Source organism: Rana temporaria, chromosome 5 (assembly GCF_905171775.1).
Source record: "Rana temporaria chromosome 5, aRanTem1.1, whole genome shotgun sequence".
Classification (NCBI taxonomy): domain Eukaryota; kingdom Metazoa; phylum Chordata; class Amphibia; order Anura; family Ranidae; genus Rana; species Rana temporaria.
This window is the reverse complement of record NC_053493.1, coordinates 394,117,942-394,141,274: the sequence shown is the minus strand read 5'-3', so window position 1 is coordinate 394,141,274 and position 23,333 is coordinate 394,117,942. Positions and strand designations below refer to the sequence as shown.

The window sequence follows — 23,333 nt, the reverse complement described above, 5'->3', positions numbered from 1 at the left end:
GGTCTTTTACCACCAAAATGATCCGGGGCTGAAGTGGTTACATTTCATTCTTTCTTACTTCTAATCCTTTATTTAGAAAAAAAAAACACAGTGATTCTGACCCTTCCACAAATCCAAAACTAAAACAGAAAAAGTTTTGACCTTAGGTGCACTTTAACTTTTCTTATTGCATACCCGTGAGTTTTTTGGTATTGGTGTGTAAGGGAATTATGTGTTTCATGTGTTTAGAAATGTCACGGATACGCTCAACAGTTTAAACTTTTCTTATTTCCTTCTTTGTTTGTTTCAGAATGATATTGAAGAGGAACTTCACCTCCGCCCCCATGTATTTATTTTACTTTTTTTTTTTGGTTTACTTATTACCTTTTTTCGCTGTGGTTATCCTTAATAAAATATAATCCTCACGTACCCAGCGATTGCAGTGTTGTCCTGCTGTGATCCTGCGCTCTGGCTCCTGCACCACCATCTTCATTTCTGATGTCACCAGGAGTCGGCAGTCTCTTCCCGGTCAGGCAGCCGACCCCCTAATGAAGCGCGCCAGTCCCCCTTCCCTCCAGCTGATGCTTTCTGGGATATGTGACCTACATATCCCAGGAGTAGGGATGAGCCGAACACCCCCCTGTTCGGTTCGCACCAGAACTTGCGAACACACCAAATGTTCGTGTGAACTTTAGAACCCCGTTAAAGTCTATGGGACTCGAACATTTGAAATCTAAAGTGCTAATTTTAAAGGCTAATATGCAAGTTATTGTCCTAAAAAGTGTTTGGGGACCCGGGTCCTGCCCCAGGGGACATGTATCAATGCAAAAAAAAAGTTTTAAAAATGGCCGTTTATTCGGGAGCAGTGAATTTAATAATGCTAAAAGTGAAACAATAAAAGTGAAATATTCCTTTAAATTTCGTACCTAGGGGGGCTGTAAAGTAAGCATGTGAAAAAGCGCATGTTTCCCGTACATAGAACTGTCCCTGCACAAAGTGTCATTTCTGAAAGGAAAAAACTCATTTAACCACTTGAGCCCCGGGCCATTGTCAAATGACGGCTTCACGGTGGCTCTGAAAATCCAACAGGACGTCATATGACGTCCTGGATTCCTCCGGCCACTGGGGGGAGCGCGCGCGCCCGGCGCGTCCCCGAGATGCCGATGCGCGTGCCTGGCGGTCGCGATGTCCGCCAGGTACCCGCGATCGGTAATGACAGAGCAGGGACGTGGAGCTCTGTGTGTAAACACAGAGCTCCACGTCCTGTCAGGGGAGAGAGGAGACCGATCTGTGTCCCTTGTACATAGGGACACAGCATCGGTCACCTCCCCCAGTCGCCCCCCTCCCCCCACAGTTAGAACACAATACAGGTACACATTTAACCCCTTCCTCACCCCCTAGTGTTAACCCCTTCAATGCCAGTCACATTTATACAGTAATTAGTGCATATTTATAGCACTGATCGCTGTATAAATGTGAATGGCGCCAAAAATGTGTCAAAAGTGTCCGATGTGTCCACCATAATGTCGCAGTCCCAATAAAAAAAATCGCAGATCGCCGCCATTACTAGTAAAAAAATAAAGTAAAAAAATAATAATAATAATTCTGTCCCATATTTTGTAAGCGCTTATTGCGATTTTTTTTTACCAAAAATATGTAGAAGAATACGTATCGACCTAAACTGAGAAAAAAAAATATTTTTTTAAAAAAAATGGGCTATTTATTATAGCAACAAGTAAAAAATATTGATTTTTTTTTCAAAATTGTTGCTTTTTTTGTTTATAGCGCAAAAAATAAAAACCGCAGAGGTGATCAAATACCACCAAAAGAAAGCTCTATTTGTGGGGAAAAAAAGGGCGTCAATTTTGTTTGGGAGCCACGTTGCATGACCGCACAATTGTCAGTTAAAGCGATGCAGTGCTGGAAGCTGAAATTTCACCTGGGCAGGAGGGGGGTATATGTGCCCAGTAAGTGGTTAAAACCGGACTTGCGGCTATAATGAATTGTCGGCTCCCGGCAATTCAGATAGGATTAATTTAATAAAAGAAAAAAAAGGGTAGGGTCCCCCCAAATTCAATTACCAGGCCCTTCAGGTCTGGAGTGGATATTAAGGGGAACCCCGCCGTCAATTTAAAAAAAAAAATTACGTGGGGTTCCCCCCAAATATCCATTCCAGACCCTTCAGGTCTGGTGTGGATTTGAAGGGGAACTCCACCCCAATTTTTTTTAATAAAATGGCGTGGAGTTCCCCCAAAAATCCACACCAGACCCCTTATCCAAGCACGTTAACCTGGCCGGCCGCATAAAAGAGGGGGGGCAGAGTGCGGCCCCCCCCTCTCCTGAACCGTACCAGGCCACATGCCCTCAACATGGGGAGGATGGGCCTCATCCCCACAACCCTTGCCCGGTGGTTGTGGGGGTCTGCGTGCGGAGGGCTTATCAGAATCTGGAAGACCCCTTTAACAAAGGGGACCCCCAGATCCTGCCCCCCTATGTGAATTGGAAATGGGGTACATTGTACCCCTACCATTTCACGAAGGAAGTGTAAATAGTTGTAAAAAAACACACACACACCATAGAAAAAAGTCCTTTATTAATAAAAAAAGCGAAAAAAAATCCAGCGGTGGTAATCCACTCATCCCAGCTCCCTGCTCCAACGTTGTCTGTATCCAGCTATGGGTGATCTCCTCTCCGGTCCAGCGATGAGAAGATCATCCGGGATTCAGAGAACAGCATCGCCCGCCTCCTCTCTCCGCCGGACACAGCCCGGCGAATGACGCGCCTGAAGCTGTGACATTTCTTTTATAGGTGAGGCGGGCCACCCGTCATGTGACCCGCCAGGTTAACGTGCTCGGATAAGGGGTCTGGAATGGATATTTGGGGGGAACCCCACGTCTTTTTTTTTTTAAATTGACGGCGGGGTTCCCCTTAATATCCATACCAGACCTGAAGGGCCTGATAATTGAATTTGGGGGGACCCCCACGCTTTTTTTTTTACATGCTAACTTTACACCCCCTCCCCCTAGGTATGAAATTTAAAGGAATATTTCACTTTTATTGTTTCACTTTTAGCATTATTAAATTCACTGCTCCTGAAAAAATGTCCGTTTTTAAAACTTTTTTTTGCATTGATACATGTCCCCTGGGACAGGACCCAGGTCCCCAAACACTTTTTAGGACAATAACTTGCATATTAGCCTTTAAAATTAGTACTTTAGATTTCTCCCATAGACTTTAACAGGGTGTTCCACGGCTTTTCGAATTTGCCGCGAACACCTCAAATTGTTCCTTGTTCGCCGAACAGGCGAACAGGCAATGTTCGAGTCGAACTCGAAGCTCATCCCTACCCAGGAGGCTTCAGGAGTAAAGGAGATGTCATTCTCATCTAGGCGACACTACCTGCCTAGAGCTTGTATGTACTCCCTGTACCTGTGTGGCTTTTCCCCGGGTACTCCAGTTTCCTCCCACACTCCAAAGACATGCTGGTAGGGTAACCTGTTAAGGACCACCCCATGCAGATATATTGTGGCAGTGCTGACCTCCCGGGGAAGGAATTACTGCTCCAGGTGGGTGTGTGGAAATGAAACGCTTCTCAGGGTGGAAGCAGCAGGTGCAGGCTAGGCATGCAGCAATTAGGTAAGGCAAAGTTCTGGACAGCCGCACTGACAAGATTTCAAAAGTACAAGCCACAGCAGAATACGGGACTGACGCGTTTCACACTTTCAACAGTGCTTAATCATAGCTATGATTAAGCACTGTTGAAAGTGTGAAACGCGTTAGTACTGTGTCTCGTATTCTGCTTTGGCTTGTACTTTTGAAATCTTTTTACAATAAAGGCATTTATTTGAAGTGTGGCAGTCCAGAACTTTCCATTACCTAAGGGCTGACCTCCTAAAGCGAAATCACGTACCTCTGTGCAGGCCAGTCAAGGTCCTCCACCCCAAACTCACTCATCCATGTCTTTATGGACCTTGCTTTGGGCACTAGACATGTGCGGTTTGTTTTGTACGAATTTCCAAAAATTTGTATAAATTTCCGAAAATACAAATCCGAAATACGAATTGCTATGCTTTCCTAAATTTTGCGAAATACGAAATTTCGTTGACGAACTTCGATTTCGAATTTCTTACAACAGTCGGAAACGTGACTGGTGTTTTGTTGACCAATCAGAGGTTTTCTTCTGCTGCTGAGTGAGGGTTGGGAAAATGACCTTTTTTAATATGGGAGTGGGAGACTGGTACTGGTAGTCGATGGGAGAATCAGACAAAATAAGAATGTTCATTACTCATAATAATAATACGATTTTTCGTTATGATAGAGTTAAAAACTCAGGAAGTCAGCACATCACAGGGATGGTGGGCGCCCCTCATAATGAGCACATCACAGGGATGGTGGGAGCCCCTCATAATGAGCACATCACAGGGATGGTGGGAGCCCCTCATAATGAGCACATCACAGGGATGGTGGGAGCCCCTCATAATGAGCACATCACAGGGATGGTGGGAGCCCCTCATAATGAGCATAATGTAGCCCGTTAGTTTGTATTTTGTAATTCTTGCCCGAAATTCAATTTAAATTGAATACGAATTTTCGTTAGGTTCGTTAACTTTTCGTAACAATTACAAATATTCGTTATGATGAATTTAACCACTTAAGACCCGGACCTTTAGGCAGCTAAAGGACCCGGCCAGTTTTTGCGATTCGGCACTGCGTTGCTTTAACTGACAATTGCGCGGTCGCGCGACGTGGCTCCCAAACAAAATTGGCGTCTTTTTTTCCCCACAAATAGAGCTTTCTTTTGGTGGTATTTGTCAGGTTGGTTTGCACAAAATTTATAGCGTTTACAAAATAGGGGATAGTTTTATTGCATTTTTATAATTTGTTTTTACTACTAATGGCGGCGATCAGCGATTTTTTTTCGTGACTGCGACATTATGGCGGACACATCGGACAATTTTGACAGATTTTTGGGACCATTGTCATTTTCACAGCAAAAAATGCATTTAAAATGCATTGTTTACTGTGAAAATGACAGTTGCAGTTTGGGAGTTAACCACAAGGGGGCGCTGAAGGGGTTAAGTGTGACTTCATCTGTTTTTCTAACTGTAGGGGGGTGTGGCTGTAGGTGTGACGTCATTGATTGTGTGTCCCTATATTAGGGAACACATGATCGATGACGGCGCCACAGTGAAGAACGGGGAAGCTGTGTTTATACACAGCTCTCCCCGTTCTTCAGCTCCGGGGACCGATCGTGGGACTCCAGCGGCGATCGGGTCCGCGAGTCCCACGGTCACGGAGCTTCGGACCGGGTCGCGGGCGCGCGCTGGGCACTTAAAGAGGACGTACAGGTACGTGCTTGTGCCCAGCCGTGCCATTCTATCGACGTATATGTGCAGGAGGCGGTCCTTAAGTGGTTAAAAAGCAAACCCAGAAAGTCAGCAGCACTGCTGAATTCCTGGGTTTGCTTTTTAAATTCATCATAACAAATGTTTGTAATTGTTACGAAAAGTTAACGAACCTAACGAAAAGTTGGGGCGGTATGATGTTGAGCCAGACCTATAGCTCACACCCCCTTCTGATTAGATCAGTAGGGGGCGTGGCAGACTTCTGCAGAGAGACCACTGCTTCCACAGCAAGCATTCTGCAGGGGAAGTGGCTTTTCTACTCCTGTGGTTGCTTTCTAAAGAAATTAAACTATAAAACCGGCCATACATGGATGGAAAGGTGGTGCTGTCCAGTAGGAGAGTAAATCAAATGTAGGGCATTGTCAGGGGGAGTACTGGGATCTCTGTGAGGCCCCGTACACACGACCAAACATGTATGCTGAAACTGGTCCGCGGGCCAGTTTCAGCATACATGTTCGGTCGTGTGTAGGCGCGAGCGGGCCGAATTCCAGCAAACATTTGCCCGCCGGGCCTTTTCCCAGCGGGCAAATATTCGTGGACGTGTTTTTAAACCGTCCGCTGGAATCCTGCCCGCTCGGACATGTACGGTCGTCAGTACAGACCTACCGTACATTTCTGAGCGCCCGCCGTCCCTCGCATGCGTCGAATGACTTTGACGCATGCGTGGAAGCCTTTAAAGCGGTAGTTCACCCCCCCCCGACACATTTTACCATCGAGACAGGCATTGTAGCGCGAGCTACAGTATGCCTGTCCCGATTTTTTTAACCCCGTACTCACCTTGTAGTCGTCCATCGTAGATTCCGGCTCCCGCGGGGAATGGGCGTGCCTATGGAGAGGGAGGATGATTGACGGCCGGCCCTGGCACGTCACTCTCCCCGAAGACAGCCAGAGTAGGTCTCGGCTCTTCACGGCGCCTGCGCACAGGCTATGCGCACGCGTCGTGAAGACCGAGCCTATTTCGGCTATTTCCGGAGAAGCGTGACGCGCCAGAGCCGGCCGTCAATCATCCTCCGTCTCCATAGGCACGCCCATTCCCCGGAATCTTCGATGGACGACTACAAGGTGAGTACGGCGGTAAAAAATTCGTGACAGGCATACTGTAGCTCGCGCTACAATGCCTGATTTTAAGGTAAAATAAAAAAAAATAAAAAATTTCCCGTCGATAGGGTGAACCCCCGCTTTAAATGGCAGGCCCGCCCACGTCTCCGGACACGCCCTGCGTATTGTTTACGCGCGGACTTCTGTACGATGGTGTGTACAACCATCGTACAGAAGCCCTCTGGCAGGCATGTACGGTGCAAACGGTCCGACGGACCGGTTTCACCGTACATGTTTGTTCGTGTGTACCCGGCCTTAGAGATAATAAACAGTTGGAGGAGTTACACTGACACATTACTCGGTATGAGTGAACCTGTATATAATGCTAGATCCAGGTTAAAGTTAACCACTTCCGGATAGGGTGACCACATTTCCAAACTGCCATTCAGGGACGAAACCCCCCCACCCCCCCCCCCCCCCCCAAAAAAGACGTTTTTTTACATTTTTTTTGCCAGTTTTGGGGGCAGGGGCGTATCATGAAATCAGCGGGCCTGTGTGCAAGATCAAAAGTGGGCCCTAGGCCCCATCTAATGCTGCCACTGTGCCCCATCTAATGCCGCCACTGTGCCCCATCAAATGCAGTCACGCGTGCCCCATCAAAGGCAGTCACGCGTGCCCCATCAAAGGCAGTCACGCGTGCCCCATCAAAGGCAGTCACGCGTGCCTCATCAAAGGCAGTCACGCGTGCCTCATCAAAGGCAGTCACTTGTGCCCCATCAAAGGCAGTCACTTGTGCCCCATCAAATGCAGTCACTTGTGCCCCATCAAATGCAGTCACTAGTTGTGCCCCATCAAATGTAGACACTTGTGCCCCATCAAATGCAGTCACTTGTGCCCGTGAAATGTCATCACTGTGCCCCATCTAATGCCGCCACTGTTCCCATCATATGCACCTACTTGTGCCCCATCAAATGCACCTACTGTTCCCCATCAAATGCCGCCACTGTGCCCCATCAAATGCCGCCACTGTGCCCCATTAAATGCCATCATTGTGCCCCATCAAATGTTCCCACTGTGCCACATAAAATGCTGCCAGTGTGTCCTGCAATTGTTGCTACTGTGCCCCTTCAGATGCTGCCAGTGTGTCCAGCAATTGCCGCCAGTGTGCCAAATAAAATGCTACCAGTGTGCCGAACAATTGCTGCTACTGTGCCCCATCAGATGCTGCCAGTGTGCCCATCAATTGTCGCTACTGTGCTCCATCAGATGCTGCCAGTGTGCCCATAAATTGTCGCTACTGTGCCCCATCAAATGCTGCCAGTGTGCTAATGAATTGTCGCTACTGTGCCCCCATCAGATGCTGCCAGTGTGCCCATGAATTGTCGCTACTGTGCCCCATCAAATGCCAGTGTGCCCATGAACTGTCGCTACTGTGCCCCCATCAGATGCTGCCAGTGTGCCCATGAATTGTCGCTATTGTGCCCCATCAAATGCCAGTGTGCCCATAAATTGTCGCTACTGTGCCCCATCAAATGCCAGTGTGCCCATAAATTGTCGCTACTGTGCCCCATCAGATGCTGTCACCCAGTGTCAATTGCCCCTATTTGCTCACCTTTTGATATGGAGTCATATAATGGAGATGGAGTGACTGTCTGACTGACTCCTCGTCTGGTCACTGGTGGTGGTGGGGGGTCTGAGAGGCAGAGGAGGGGGGTCTGAGAGAGGGGTCAGAGAGGCAGAGGAGAGGGGTCAGAGAGGCAGAGGAGAGGGGTCAGAGAGGCAGAGGAGAGGGGTCAGAGAGGCAGAGGAGGGGGGTCAGAGAGGCAGAGGATGGGGGTCTGAGAGGCAGAGGATGGGGGTCTGAGAGGCAGAGGATGGGGGTCTTAGAGGCAGAGGATGGGGGTCTTAGAGGCAGAGGATGGGGGTCTGACAGGCAGAGGATGGGGGTCTGACAGGCAGAGGATGGGGGTCTTAGAGGCAGAGGATGGGGGTCTTAGAGGCAGAGGATGGGGGTCTGACAGGCAGAGGATGGGGGTCTGACAGGCAGAGGATGGGGGTCTGAGAGGCAGAGGATGGGGGTCTTAGAGGCAGAGGATGGGGGTCTTAGAGGCAGAGGATGGGGGTCTGAGAGGCAGAGGATGGGGGTCTGACAGGCAGAGGATGGGGGTCTGACAGGCAGAATAGGGGGCTGAGACAGACCACATAGCGCTGTCCCTCCTCTGCTCACCCTGCCCCCTCTCAGTGTGCTGGCATGTATGTACAGGATGCCAGGTACGGTACCTGATAGCCAGCAGTGTGGCAGCGCCGAGTCTCCCTCTAGATCCGGGGGTGCTCGCTGCTCCGCATGGTCTTTCTTCCGGGTTCCCAGCCAGCCTGTTCTCCACTCCTCCGGCCCGGGCCGCGCGGCGCACGGTTCTTGATCTTGAAGCAGAGAGGAGTTGGAGGCATCCAAGTTCTGGGAGCGGGGGGGGGGAGGCAGACCTCATCTCTTCGGTGGTCAGGGAGCTTTTACATCCAACTCCCTCCCTCTCTGGCCACCTTCTCCGAATCCCTGCTGGCTGCTGGCTGCTGTCTGCTGGCACGCTCCCGCTGCATAAAAAAAGTGCCGATGCCAGAGAGCGGCGGATTACTGCTTCAAATGTCTGCCCCTGATTGGGCCCCAGGCTGTGCCCACTCGGTAAGACGGCCCTGGCCGCGGTAGGTGACGCTGCTGCTCTCTCTGCTGCAAGAACCGCGGCTGGCCGCTGGAGGAGGAGGAGGTGGGGGTGGAGTCGGAGCCGCAGAGAGAGAGCGGGACACGGTGACGTCACTGGTTGCTACACGCCAAGCGGGGGGCGTCCCTAGCAACCAGTGATTTAGAATGATTTAATTACAGCGGCACTGTGTCAGCAGCGGCAGTGAGTGTGGCAGACTGGCAGGCAGTTGATTCCGGGACTCTCTATTGTCCCGGTTTGAAGGCTCCCGGGACACGGGACAAAAATGTATATTACGGGACGATCCCGGGCAAACCGGGACACGTGGTCACCCTACTTCCGGACCGCCGCATGTACATTTACGTCGGCAGAATGGCACGGACAGGCACATTGGCGTACCTGTACGTCCCTGCCTAGACGTGGGTCGGGGGTCCGATCGGGACCCCCCCCCCCCGGTACATGCGGCGGTTCCCGTGGCTTCAGGAGCGATCCTGGATGAGGGCGCGGCTATTCGTTTCTAGCCGCCCCCTCGCGATCGCTCCCCGGAGCTGAAGAACAGAGAGAGCCGTATGTAAACACGGCTTCCCCGTGCTTCACTGTGGCGGCTGCATCGATCGAGTGATCCCTTTTATTAGGGAGACTCGATCGATGACGTCAGACCTACAGCCACACCCCCCTACAGTTGTAAACACACACTAGGTGAACCCTAACTCCTTCAGCGCCCCCTGTGGTTAACTCCCAAACTGCAACTGTCATTTTCACAATAAACAATGCAATTTAAATGCATTTTTTGCTGTGAAAATGACAATGGTCCCAAAAATGTGTCAAAATTGTCCGAAGTGTCCACCATAATGTCGCAGTCACGAAAAAAATCGCTGTTCGCCGCCATTAGTAGTAAAAAAAAAAAAAATAATAAAACTATCCCCTATTTTGTAAACGCTATAAATTTTGCGCAAACCAATCGATAAACGCTTATTGCGATTTTTTTACCAAAAATAGGTAGAAGAATACATATCGGCCTAAACTGAGGAAAAAAAAAATGTATATATGTTTTTTGGGGATATTTATTATTTCAAAATTGACGCTCTATTTTTGTTTATAGCGCAAAAAATAAAAACCGCAGAGGTGATCAAATACCACCAAAAGAAAACTCTATTTGTGGGGAAAAAGGACACCAATTTTGTTTGGGACGTCGCACGACCGCGCAATTGTCTGTTAAAGCGACGCAGTGACGAATTGTAAAAACCCTTTGGGTCATTTAGCAGCATATTGGTCCGGTCCTTAAGTGGTTAAATAAGAGGGAGAAATATTATTTTTTTATTAGGTGAAATTAAAATAAATTGAGACTGTTGTCAGATTCCTGGAAAAGTCTGATCGGGACAGGTCCTCTTTAAACCTCCACCTGCAGTTGGACTATTAAAGGGCAGGTCAGTCTGTCTCTGATCTCTCTGATTACTCAGCAGCGCGCCGCGATCGCCCCAGAAATTCCATCTCTCATCGAATCCAGCTGTTCCAGCGCACTCATTACACTTCACCGCACAGAACCTAAATCTAAGAGGACAGCAGAAACCGCAGAGGGAAACTTCCATCCAACCACAAGCTGCGTATTAACTAACTGGATAATAGAAGCGAAGGCCGCGTGGTGATACGGCTCGTCGCATTGCCAAAGTAAATAGCAGAACTTACTTAAAGTGGACCAAACATCAGATATATATATTGTATGCTAATCACGTGCTAGTGCAGATATGTTACCTAACAATGCCTTTGTCTCCTTTTCTCTCCAGAAGGATAGAGACATCATTTAGGGTCACCATCTACTTTTGAGACTGAGATGCTGTCTGTGCCATGTAAATCCTGGTGCCAGTGCAGTTTTTGGCAAATGTGTTAACAAATGTGTGACACATGCTTGATCTCACCCTACTAAAGTGTACAGATCCCTAAAGGTCCACTTTAACTAGTGGACCATTTAATATGATCTGTGTACCGGTGCCACAATGATTCACTTAACCACTTAAGACCCGGACCAAAATGCAGGTAAAGGACCCGGCCAGTTTTTGCGATTCGGCACTGCGTCGCTTTAACTGACAATTGCGCGGTCGTGCGACGTGGCTCCCAAACAAAATTGGCGTCCTTTTTTTCCCACAAATAGAGCTTTCTTTTGGTGGTATTTGATCACCTTTGCGGTTTTTATTTCTTGCGCTATAAACAAAAATAGAGCGACAATTTTGAAGAAAATTCAATATTTTTTCCTTTTTGCTATAATAAATATCCCCCAAAAATATATAAAAAAAAAAAAAAATCCTCAGTTTAGGCCGATACGTATTCTTCTACCTATTTTTGGTAAAAAAAATTGCAATAAGCGTTTATCGATTGGTTTGCACAAAATGTATAGCATTTACAAAATAGGGGATAGTTTTATTGCATTTTTAATAATATTTTTTTTTTTACTACTAATGGCGGTGATCAGCGATTTTTTTCGTGACTGCGACATTATGGCGGACACTTCGAACAATTTTGACACATTTTTGGGACAATTGTCATTTTCACAGCAAAAAATGGTATAAAAATGCATTGGCCCAGATTCAAGAAGCAATTGCGCCTGTGTAACCATAAGTTACACGGCGCAATTGCTTACTTGCTCCGGTGTAACGAGTGCTCCTGATTCAGGAACCTCGTTACACCGACTGCAGCCTAAAATCTGCGTGGCATAAGGCTCTTATGCCACGCAGATTTTAGGCTGCATTCTTGCGTAGGCCGCTAGGGGGCGCTCCCATTGTGATCAGCGTGTAGTATGCAAATTGCATACTACCACTGATTCACAAACTTGTGCGGGCCCTGCGCAAGCCAGGTACGGAGTTTCCGTACGGCAACTTTAGCGCAAGGCTGCCCCTTCTAATAGTAGGGGCAGCCAATGCTAAAGTATAGCCGCCGCTTTCCCGACGGAGCATGCGCTGTACGCTCGGCGCGGGAGCGCTCCTAATTTAAATGATTCCCGCCCCCGGCGGGATCATTTACATTGCGCGCGCTTACGCCGGGCAATTTTGCAGGCGCGCCCTCGCAATTTACGGAGCTACTGCTCCGTGAATCGAGGGCAGCGCAAAATATTTGCGGGGGCGCAGGGCAAAATCGTTGCCCTGCTCCCCCGCAAATATCGCGCAAATGTACCTGAATCTGGGCCATTGTTTACTGTGAAAATGACAGATGTAGTTTGGGAGTTAACCACTAGGGGGCGCTGAAGGGGTTAAGTGTAACCTCATATGTGTTTCTAACTGTAGGGGGCGGGGCTGGACGTGTGACATCATTGATCGTGTTTCCCTATATCAAGGAACACACGATCAATGACAGCGCCACAGTGAAGAACGGGGAAGCTGTGTTTCACACAGCTCTCCTCGTTCTTCAGCTCCGGGGACCGATCGCTGGACTCCATCGGCGATCGGGTCCGCGGATCCCGCAGCCGCGGTCCCGGAGTTTCGGACCAGGTCGCGGGCACGCGACCCACAGCTGGGCACTTAAAGAGGACATACAGGTACGTGCTTGTGCCCAGCCGTGCCATTCTGCTGACGTATATGTGCAGGAGGCGGTCCTTAAGTGGTTAAGGTCAATATGGAGGTTGCCCTTATCCTGAACATATTTGTTCTTGGACAACTTGCTGATCCTCTAGATCAGGGCTGTCCAAACTTTCTAAGCAAAGAGACAATTTTCTGTCCATCAGACCTTACAGGGGCCGGACTGTGACAAGTGGGGGTTCAGTGGAAGTAAACAATGCTCCATCTTTGGTATTAGGGATACTAATGAAGCGCCCCATCATTAGTATCAGTGGGAGGAATAGTACCCCAATGTTGGTGTCGATGGGAGAAATATGGGCCCATTGTTGATGTCAGTGGGAGGAATAGTGCCCCATCATTGGTTTTAATGGGAAGAATACGGACCTATTGTTGATGTCAGTTGGAGGAATAGTGCCCCATCATTGGTGGCAAGGGGAGAAATATGGGATGGAGTAAGGAAAAGTTTATGACCCCTGCCTGTTTTTTAATTTTTTTTGCCACCTGTGCTCCATCATTAGTGTCAATGGGAGGAATAAGGGCCCATTGTTGGTGTCTGTGGGAGGAATAGTGCCCCATGATTGGTGTCAATGGGAGAAATAGTGCCCCATCATTGGTCAAAATACGCATTTGGAATACCAATTGATTCCACTGTCAGCACCACTCCACTCCAATGGCCCCTCGATATTTGGCTATGGTAGGAAAAATGACTCCACAAGAGACATGGATAAAAAGTCTAATTTACTGTATTTATCGGCGTATACCGCGCACTATTTTGCCCTGAAAATCAGGGTAAAATCGTGGGTGCGCGATATACGCCGATACCCGCTTTCCCGCGCCAAGTTTGAATGCTGGGCCGACATATACCGAGCGCACTACACTCGTGTATAGTCGGGCAGTCTCGGCTACACTCGCGCTCACGTCCTGTACGTCCAGGACGTCAGCGCGAGCATTGCCGACTATACGCGAGTGTACTGCGCTCGGTATATGCCGGCGCAGTATTCAAACTCGGCGCGGGAAACGAGCGAGGAGGACGCCGCAGAAGGACGCCGAACCCAACGAAGAGGACACCCGAAGCCGCAGACGGACGCCGGACCCGACGAGGCCGCCGATGGACGCCGTGCAAGACACCAAACTGTAAGTACAAAAATCTTTTTTTCACAGGAATTTCTGGGCAAATTTTGGGGTGCGCGCTATACGCGGGAGCGCGCTATACCCCAATAAATACAGTAAGCCTCATTTAAAGCAGAGGTCCCACGGAAAAAAATATATTAAAAGCCAGCAACTACAGCAGCTGCTGACTTTTAATAAATGGACACTTACCTGTCCAGCGCGCCCGCAATGTCAGCACCCAAAGCCGATCAATTGCTCGGCTGCCCCCGCCGCCATTCTCTGTGAGGGAATCAGGAAGTGAAGCGTTGCGGCTTCACTTCCTGGTTCCCTACTGCGCAATCGCGACTCGCGCATCACGTCGTAACTGGTCCCCGCTGTCTCCTGGGACCTGTGTGTTTCCCAGAAGACAGCGGGGGGTGACGCGAAGGGGGCGTGACTCCTGCGGGAGTCTATTCCTGGAAGTGGGTGCAAATACCTGTAATACACAAGTATCTGCACCCCCATCCCCCCTGAAAGGTGGCAAATGTGACACCGGAGGGGGGGAGGGTTCCGAAAAACGGAGGTTTACTTTTTGTGTGGAACTCCGCTTTAAAGTTTTAAAAGCAGTAACAAAATAGATTGCACTCACATATTAAAGTGCCTGGCACTGGGTAAAACATGGAAGGAAAGGGTCTGTTACTTCCGGGTCCAGTTTGATACCCCACACAGGCTTCAACATCCAGAGCGAGACGTGAACAGCACGCCACCAAGCCATATCCGCACACGCTGTGTTACCTAGTGCCAGGCCAGGCACTTTGTGAGTGCAATATTTTTTGTCACTGCTTTTAAAACATTCAAATAAATATACTACTATGAGACTTTGGGCCAGATTCACAAATAATTTCCCTGGCGCAGCGTATCAGAGATACGCTACGCCGCCGTATCTTACCTGGAGGAATTTCGAATCCAGGAAGATTTTGCGCCGTAAGTTACGGCGGCGTAGTGTATTTCTCGGCTGGTATTTTAAATTTGGCGGGTAGGGGGGCGTGATTCATTTAAATGAAGCGCGCCCCCGCGCCGATTGAAATGCGCATGCTCCGTTTCTAAATTTCCCGCGGTGCTTTGCGCGAAATGACGTCACACCAACGTCATTTTTTTGAACGTAGACATGAGTTACGTCCTTTCATATTCACGGACGACTTACACACAAAAAAAAATTCTAAATTTGACGCGGGAACGACGGCCATACTTTAACATGGCAAGTCTATCTATACGCCACGAAATAGCAGCTTTAACTATACGCCGGGAAAAGCCGACTAGCGACGAAGTAAGAGAATGCGACGGCCGTGCGTACCTTCGTGGATCGACGGAAAAAGCTAATTAGCATACCCGACGCGGAATACGGCGCAAACTCCACCCAGCGGGCGCCGAAGTATTGCACCTACGATCCAAAGGCGTACGAAGCCGTACGCCTGTCGGATCGAAGCCAGAAGCCGTCGTATTTTGGTTTGAGGATTCAAACTAAAGATACGACGGGGTAAATTTGAAAGTAGAGTAGAAAGTATCAGTAGATACGCTGGCGTACTCTCACTGTGAATCTGGCCCTTTATATCCATGTCTCTTGTGGAGTTATTTTTCCTACTATAGACAAATATCAAGGGGCCATTGGAGTGGTGCTGACAGTGGAATCAATTGGTATTCCAAATGTGCATTTTGACCATCCTGTACAAAGGGGTCAAACACCTCTGGTGAGTCTCCATCTTCCTATTCATTTGTTGTCACACACATGAACACAAATAAGCGCCTAAACTTTTATTTTATTCACTTATTTTAATCTACATGCTGGTAGCATTAATAAACAGATAGGAAGGTATATTATTTTTTACATATTTTACATGTTTTTATACATTTCTTCGGTGCTTCCTGGTTTCTGGCCTAGGCCAATATAATGGCATACAACCCATGGGTCTTCATGGGCATTTTTCCCCTTTATCTGAAGGCAGAGTGGAGGGGTCTTCTCAGCTAAGCACACTCCCTGCCTGCATGCCTGAGCTAGGGGCAGATAGATTACAGGAAGTAAAATTTACATGAATCATTTGCCCTTGCTAAAGATGGCAACAGCCAGAAATGCTGGGGGTGGGGACTTCTCAGCAAAATAAAGCATGGAAACATGGAAGGATGGAGACAGGGCCCGCTAACTTCGCTGTTACCCTGGCTGGGGAACATGAGGCGGAGGAGGGGTCGGCAGAGGCACCGGGCATGAAGTCTGTGGAGGAAGCGCCGTGCATGAGGTCGGCAGAAGAGGTGCCGGGCATAAGGTCGGCAGAGGAGGCGCTGGGCATGAGGTTGGAAGAGGAGGCGCCGGGCATGAGGTCGGAAGAGGAGGCACCAGGCATGAGGTTGGCAGAGGTGGCGCCGGGCATGAGGTTGGCAGAGGAGGCGCCAGCATGAGGTTGGCAGAGGAGGCACTGAAATAAAGTTGATAACTTGGCTTATATTTAAATAGCACACTTACTGCTATTAAATCGATCGTGAGACAGATTCGTGAATAAAAAACGTGTGTTTAATGTACACACTTAATATAAGTACAAAACAGTTTCAATGTATAAAAATAGCTTCAAATAAGAGTTCAAAAAATAAGAATTTCAAATTAATCAGATGTGTGTTCCAAGACTTGCTTCTGTATGCTTGCAAAATATCTGAGTGACTCCTCTTGATGGTGCCTGAGAGAGTCCTTCAAGATGGCTGAAGAGCGAGTTCTGCCCCAGCTGGCAGACCTTCAGTTTATATCTCAAAGACATTTCTTTGTCTGAATTTCGCGCTCAGAAATATACCCTCCCAAAGGGCGTGATTTATAATGAAAACCTGATACAACATCTGTTTTACATCTATCTCAACCTTTACATAGGTAATGTCTCCTGAGAACCTAGTCTAAATATTCTGTAGATCTCAAGAGGAAATGGCTTGTTTAGGTAAGAAAAGGTGAAAGGTCTACACAGCTAAAATCACAGTCTAAACAGAATGTGGCCTAGCTAATCAATCACTGAGAAACAGCCATATGAATTACCTCAATAGGAGAACACATTCCAATCAAATACAATTCTTTACTTACAACATTAAACATTTCAAATGAACATATATATATATTTCATATTCAAACTTATACGTTTTTGGAGTTTCAAATATCGAATCCAGCGAATTTACACAAGAAAATTAATAGCTCAAACAGTCTCACATTCATTCATATTAACAAGAATATATATATTCTTTATAAAATCCTTCCGGAAGGGATTTTAGAATATAACATTCCCCTCTGAAATATGAATAATGACCATATTTCCTAATCATTTATACACCCATTTATGTCACAAACACTCTGACTTTGATCTAATAACTCCAAATGCATTGTCACCTGTCATCGAATTTGCAACTCCAAAACCTAATCTCCTTTTAAGCTTATTTTGCAACATATCGTCACCTTTCTTGATTTCATTTCTGATTTGCTTATACAATTTTTTCATTCTAAACATTAAAAATAATTGATATATAATGCATAACATAATAATAATAAAAATAATAACTATAGGATGTGATAAAATATTTCCTGCTGCGGAAGTAATTGAAGTTTTTCCCCAAATAGATATACTGTTTTTAAATTGATGCCACCAACTGGAACCAGTTAAAGTGGACCATTGGTGAACTACCTCTTGCAAATTCCCTTGCTCATGTTTAAACGATATCTCTGCATTCCTGAGTTCTTTAGCTAGAGCCATTAATAAACCTTGATCCTTTTGAATTATGTTAACCCATTCTCTCCATGGAAACTCATCTATTTGAGACAAATTATATAATGTCGGACTAACACTAACATTTCTCAATGATAGATGAGATAAATTAGTTCTTATACCATTTACATTTATAGCCCTTAAATCACCTTCTGCACAATACAATCCCCGTTTTAGGTTTTCTGTGTTTGTGCAAGAGGAAAAGAAAGTCTGAACCCTTTCTGTATCTTTCATGATCTGAAAACAAACTTTCCTTTTATCTACAAGAGTAGTTAATTCAGAAGAAGCTTCAAATGTTTCTATTCTTGCAGAACATAATGTATGATTATGATAACAAGAATGAAATATACTTTTATCTTGATTAGGTAAACAAATAACTTTAGACTGAAATTGTAAACATGATGACAAATCTAATTGTTCTAATTCCAAATTATCCTTGTTAAGCGCAAAATCTGTATACTGCAATTTATAAAATAATAATTGAGTATCACTAATTGGTAATCCCAAAACAGTAATTGGAACCAAAATTTGTTCTCTCCCTGCTATAGGAATCATAGAAGAACTGTAACATACATCCTGACTACATCCTAACCATTTATTTACCCATAAATCAGTATGATTTCTTGCATATGCATATTCTCTGGGTAAATTCTGCAATATACCAAGAGGGGTAACTCCACTCTGAAAAGCTTGTGCAATTATTTTAAAATTAGTGGAATATTCTGTTTGAATTTCTAAACATAATCTGGCAATATGTGAATGTTCTTCACTAGTCATTAAATTGAGAGTAATATTCTGAAGATGTAGTATGGATGGACCCATTACATTGGCTGTTTTAATAACCATATCTTCTAATATCTGATTTAAGTTTCTTTGGATCTTAAAACCTTTACTTCCCACTAAACCTGCTGACTCAAGATCAGATTTTAACGTGTTAATATCCATACTATTTGCAATGCTGCCAATTATACCTATGCCCCCTAGGGCTCCTTCGACAATACCACGTCTATTTCTGTTATGACTATTGATTCCAAACCATCTTTCAATACCCAATTCCATATTAACCAAATGTCTTTGACATTGTGGAAACCTTGTAGAAATTTTCCATTCTGAAATATTAAAGTTCCACAATATAATGACGAATGTTCCCTCTCTCAATAGAGCTCTGGATTGTAAATGGTTAATCTGAAAGGGATTAGCAAAAACACTGTTTTTACCAACACATGGAGTTTTCCCTGGGGACATGACAATTATACTTGCATTAGCACATTTCAAGGGATAGCCTTCTATTAATATGCAGCACTCATATATACCAGTATCATTTAAAGATACACCTGATTGATGATAAATAAATTTATCATTGATCCAATTCACATTACCAAAAATTCCTTTGTGAATTATATTAGTTGTACTGTGGAAAAAACTACCCAAAAACTCACCATTCCTTTTCCAAGTTAACAATGAATTTTGAGGTAAATATATCTGAGTACTACACATCAAATTCAATCCATCTTCATCTTCAATGACTTTTAAAGACTGTGGTGACACTTTTATCTCTGGAACAATAATATCTACCACAGTAATGCTAATTTTGACTCGTAACTGAGTAGATTTTCTTATTACTCTAAAATCCCATTTTCTTACAATGTCTCCTTTTTCATCTCCAATTATATTTAGATGTTCTGGGTCTAATATTTTTACAAAACATTGAAAAAGGTAATAATACTGGTCTACTGGATAAAATATTTTTCCAGACCTTGACATATCATTATTAACATCTCCTGACCAGATTGTTGAATCATTACCTTTTATAAATAATGACCAAAAAGCTCTAATCAGTATATTACATTCAAAAGTCTTGGTTATGTTATTAGACCTATAAAATCCTTGCATTTTAACAAAATTGGTTTTCGACTCTATTTTAACTTCTATTTCCACCTCATTACTATGAATGAAATATAATTCCATACAATGCTCATATCCCTGTCCCACAGCTATATACCCAATCAAATCATCAGCTGTATTGACATTGGTATATCTAAACCTATCCAATGTGTTATCTACATTAATATCATTGTCCATATTTCTTTTGCTTCTTAATACTGTAATGTCTTTGAGAAAATTGTCAATCCTGTTAACCTCTACATGGCTGGAACAGTTTGTGATATATTTTACCACTGATAAAAATGTCAATAGAGAAAAAAATGAATCCTGTGACGATGACGATGATGATCAACTTTCTTTCTTTAAGATTTTTCATCTCTTTTGTAGTCATCTTTCCTTCTTTGATCAATTTTTGTAAAAATCATTCCTAGAAAAAAGAAAAGCAGTATCATTTATCTCAAAATATAAATTTTTATCTCATAAAATAACATTATCATCTCATAATATACCATTTCCACTAATCAATGTATATCCATATTTTTGTTGTCTACGTGCATATTCCACTGAATTGAGAGGTCTTTGAACTTACACCATTAATCATTATGTTTTCTCTATTGCCCCTCTGTGCATCGTAGACAAAAAAAATTAATTGAAAAACCAAATGACATTTTCCTTCCTGTCATAAAATTCACAGTGTTTCAGAAGATGCTATACTTCTGACACTACTCAAAAAAAACAAAATTAAATTACACTGTCTGTTATGTATTCCATTTTGTCCCACTAGAACTTTACTATAAGAAAATCAAACAATTATTCTTTTACCAAAGTGACCTAAACTCTCATGAATGAATTTAGTGAATTCCCTAAAGGTGTTGAGGTATAACAAGACACAAAAACCCATTGAAAGTCATGACGCAACATCAACGTTCTCATGAACCATAGGAGATGTCGAATCAACCTGTAGAGGAACAAAAATTCCTTTTTCTGTTCTTCAGCAAATTAGGGTATCTGTGTGTTTGTTTTCCTTGCAACAATTATACCAATTCAGGTTGAATCACCATTTCACCATGTAAAACCTACTTCCTTTGCTAAAGTCTCTTAAATAGAAACCTCAAAATACTAATAAAAATAGTATAAATATATATATATTGTGCGTATGTGTATGTGTTTCAAACTGGATCAACTTCCTTGTGTGTGTGATTTTCAAAAGTGTGTGTGTGTGATTCCTATCAGGCTGTCAGCACGTCTGCATGTCTCCCTTTGGCCCCCACCTTTTCTTACAAAGGAGAGCTTTGGAAGCAAAACACCGCGAAATTTAAATCACAAGGATGTATGTCACTTACTCCAAAATTACTAAGGATGGACTGTGAAGAGCTGAGATAGGAATAATATATATTGTACTCAATGTTTGAAACAAATAACACTACATACATACACATATATAAATCCTTACTTATTAATTCGATTTCTTTTATCATTAAAATCAATTCCCTTCATGTCTTAAAAAAACTTCAATATGATCTGTTACATTTACTGCACAATGCACATCCACTACACTATACAAGTAAAAAGACAATCAATTCTGTCTCTTTTTCTAAACCAATTAATATTCCTTAAAATTTCACTTCACTTTTCATGAGCTAGACGTTACATATATTCCACTTAAAATCTCTTCTTTCATAATTGTCTGCAATTCTGCCAGAAAAATAAAATATTCAACTTTCTGATTCCCAACATGAAATCTGTCGAACTTACATCAAAACCTTATTCAATAATCCTTATGCAATACCAAAAATCATAGCCAAAAAGTCATAACCAAAAATCATAAATTCCATGCCGCTCACTAAGGAACATGCCTATTTTTTCCTCCCAGCGTAACATTAGAAGTAACAAATGGCTTATTGTACTTTAAATAATATTGTTCTTCTTGTCTAACTTGAAAATTATACCTCCTATGATTACTCCATCTTACAGAGTAAACTTCATAACGCCTTGGAGACGTTTTGAAATTACGTGACTTCCTGTCACTCACTGACCAACAAAATTTTGCCATATGACCTTTCCTGCGACATAAAGAACATTTGAAAACTTGCTTTCTCTGTGCATATGACGATGGATAAACACATTGCTTCTTAGAATGAACAAACGTAACACATTCCTTGTCACTATTGCCTGAAATGCTTTCAAAAACATTCACTGTGTTTTTACTAATGTCTGCTGCAATAACATTATTCTGTTTCCCTGCATGTGGTATCTCCTCCATTTTATCTGAGGACTGAGCAAATTCTGTTAATACCATATCTGACTGCGTTTTTTCACTCCGCTCAACATAATTACATACAGTTCCACAATTTAAACAACTAGCTGCAGTAGATACATTCTCATGTGTTTGCATATTGCCTGCATTACCCGAAGTGTCCTCTGAATGTATTTCTGTTACCTCAGAAATCATTGAATTAAAATCTGTAACTAGTTTCATTACATTACTTAATTTCCTTTTAATTTTAGCTAACGAGAATCTCTCTGCATCAATAGCCAGATTAGATTCTAAACATTGCAAATATAACGACTTCCATAAAACAGAATAACAAATCTGTTTCGATAAACCTTGACATTCATTTGCTGAACATTTAAAACATTCCATGATTTTACTCACCGAATAAGAAGTCTTCCGTGTTCTACGAATCTTCCAGGTCATTCACGATACATCAATACTTCTAGGCTCTCGTCAAACTCTTTCCGTAGTTTCTCTCAGTACTAACATGTTCCCCCTTTCGATATAAGGGACAGTTGTAAAAAAACTGCGACAAAATGAGCGACTGGCTGATTGTTGACTTCTAGGTTCTCGTCAAACGTTTCAAAAATTACTCAATACTCTACTTCTCTCCGATAGCACTTTGAGAAAGTGGTATAAAATTTGAAAATCGTTCAAAGCCTGGCTGGCTTAGCCAATGAAATAAAGTTGATAACTTGGCTTATATTTAAATAGCACACTTACTGCTATTAAATCGATCGTGAGACAGATTCGTGAATAAAAAACGTGTGTTTAATGTACACACTTAATATAAGTACAAAACAGTTTCAATGTATAAAAATAGCTTCAAATAAGAGTTCAAAAAATAAGAATTTCAAATTAATCAGATGTGTGTTCCAAGACTTGCTTCTGTATGCTTGCAAAATATCTGAGTGACTCCTCTTGATGGTGCCTGAGAGAGTCCTTCAAGATGGCTGAAGAGCGAGTTCTGCCCCAGCTGGCAGACCTTCAGTTTATATCTCAAAGACATTTCTTTGTCTGAATTTCGCGCTCAGAAATATACCCTCCCAAAGGGCGTGATTTATAATGAAAACCTGATACAACATCTGTTTTACATCTATCTCAACCTTTACATAGGTAATGTCTCCTGAGAACCTAGTCTAAATATTCTGTAGATCTCAAGAGGAAATGGCTTGTTTAGGTAAGAAAAGGTGAAAGGTCTACACAGCTAAAATCACAGTCTAAACAGAATGTGGCCTAGCTAATCAATCACTGAGAAACAGCCATATGAATTACCTCAATAGGAGAACACATTCCAATCAAATACAATTCTTTACTTACAACATTAAACATTTCAAATGAACATATATATATATTTCATATTCAAACTTATACGTTTTTGGAGTTTCAAATATCGAATCCAGCGAATTTACACAAGAAAATTAATAGCTCAAACAGTCTCACATTCATTCATATTAACAAGAATATATATATTCTTTATAAAATCCTTCCGGAAGGGATTTTAGAATATAACAGGCACCAGGCATGAGGTCGGCAGAGGTGGCGCCGGGCATGAGGTTGGCAGAGGAGGCGCCAGCATGAGGTTGGCAGAGGAGGCGCCAGCTTGAGGTTGGCAGAGGAGGCACCAGGCAAGAGGTCGG

At 44.1% G+C, this 23,333-nt stretch overlaps 1 protein-coding gene across 1 annotated transcript; it reads right to left on the bottom strand.

Moving 5' to 3' along the window:
• Nucleotides 1-16,290: 16,290 nt before the first annotated feature.
• LOC120941523 lies at nucleotides 16,291-22,481 on the bottom strand. The gene is made up of 2 exons (XM_040354957.1): nucleotides 22,075-22,481; nucleotides 16,291-19,845 (listed from the first exon to the last, which is right to left on the bottom strand). The coding sequence occupies exon 2, from the start codon at nucleotides 19,614-19,616 to the stop codon at nucleotides 17,115-17,117; it is 2,502 nt and encodes an 833-aa protein (XP_040210891.1). The 5' UTR covers nucleotides 19,617-19,845; nucleotides 22,075-22,481; the 3' UTR covers nucleotides 16,291-17,114.
• Between the last annotated feature and the right edge of the window lie 852 nt (nucleotides 22,482-23,333).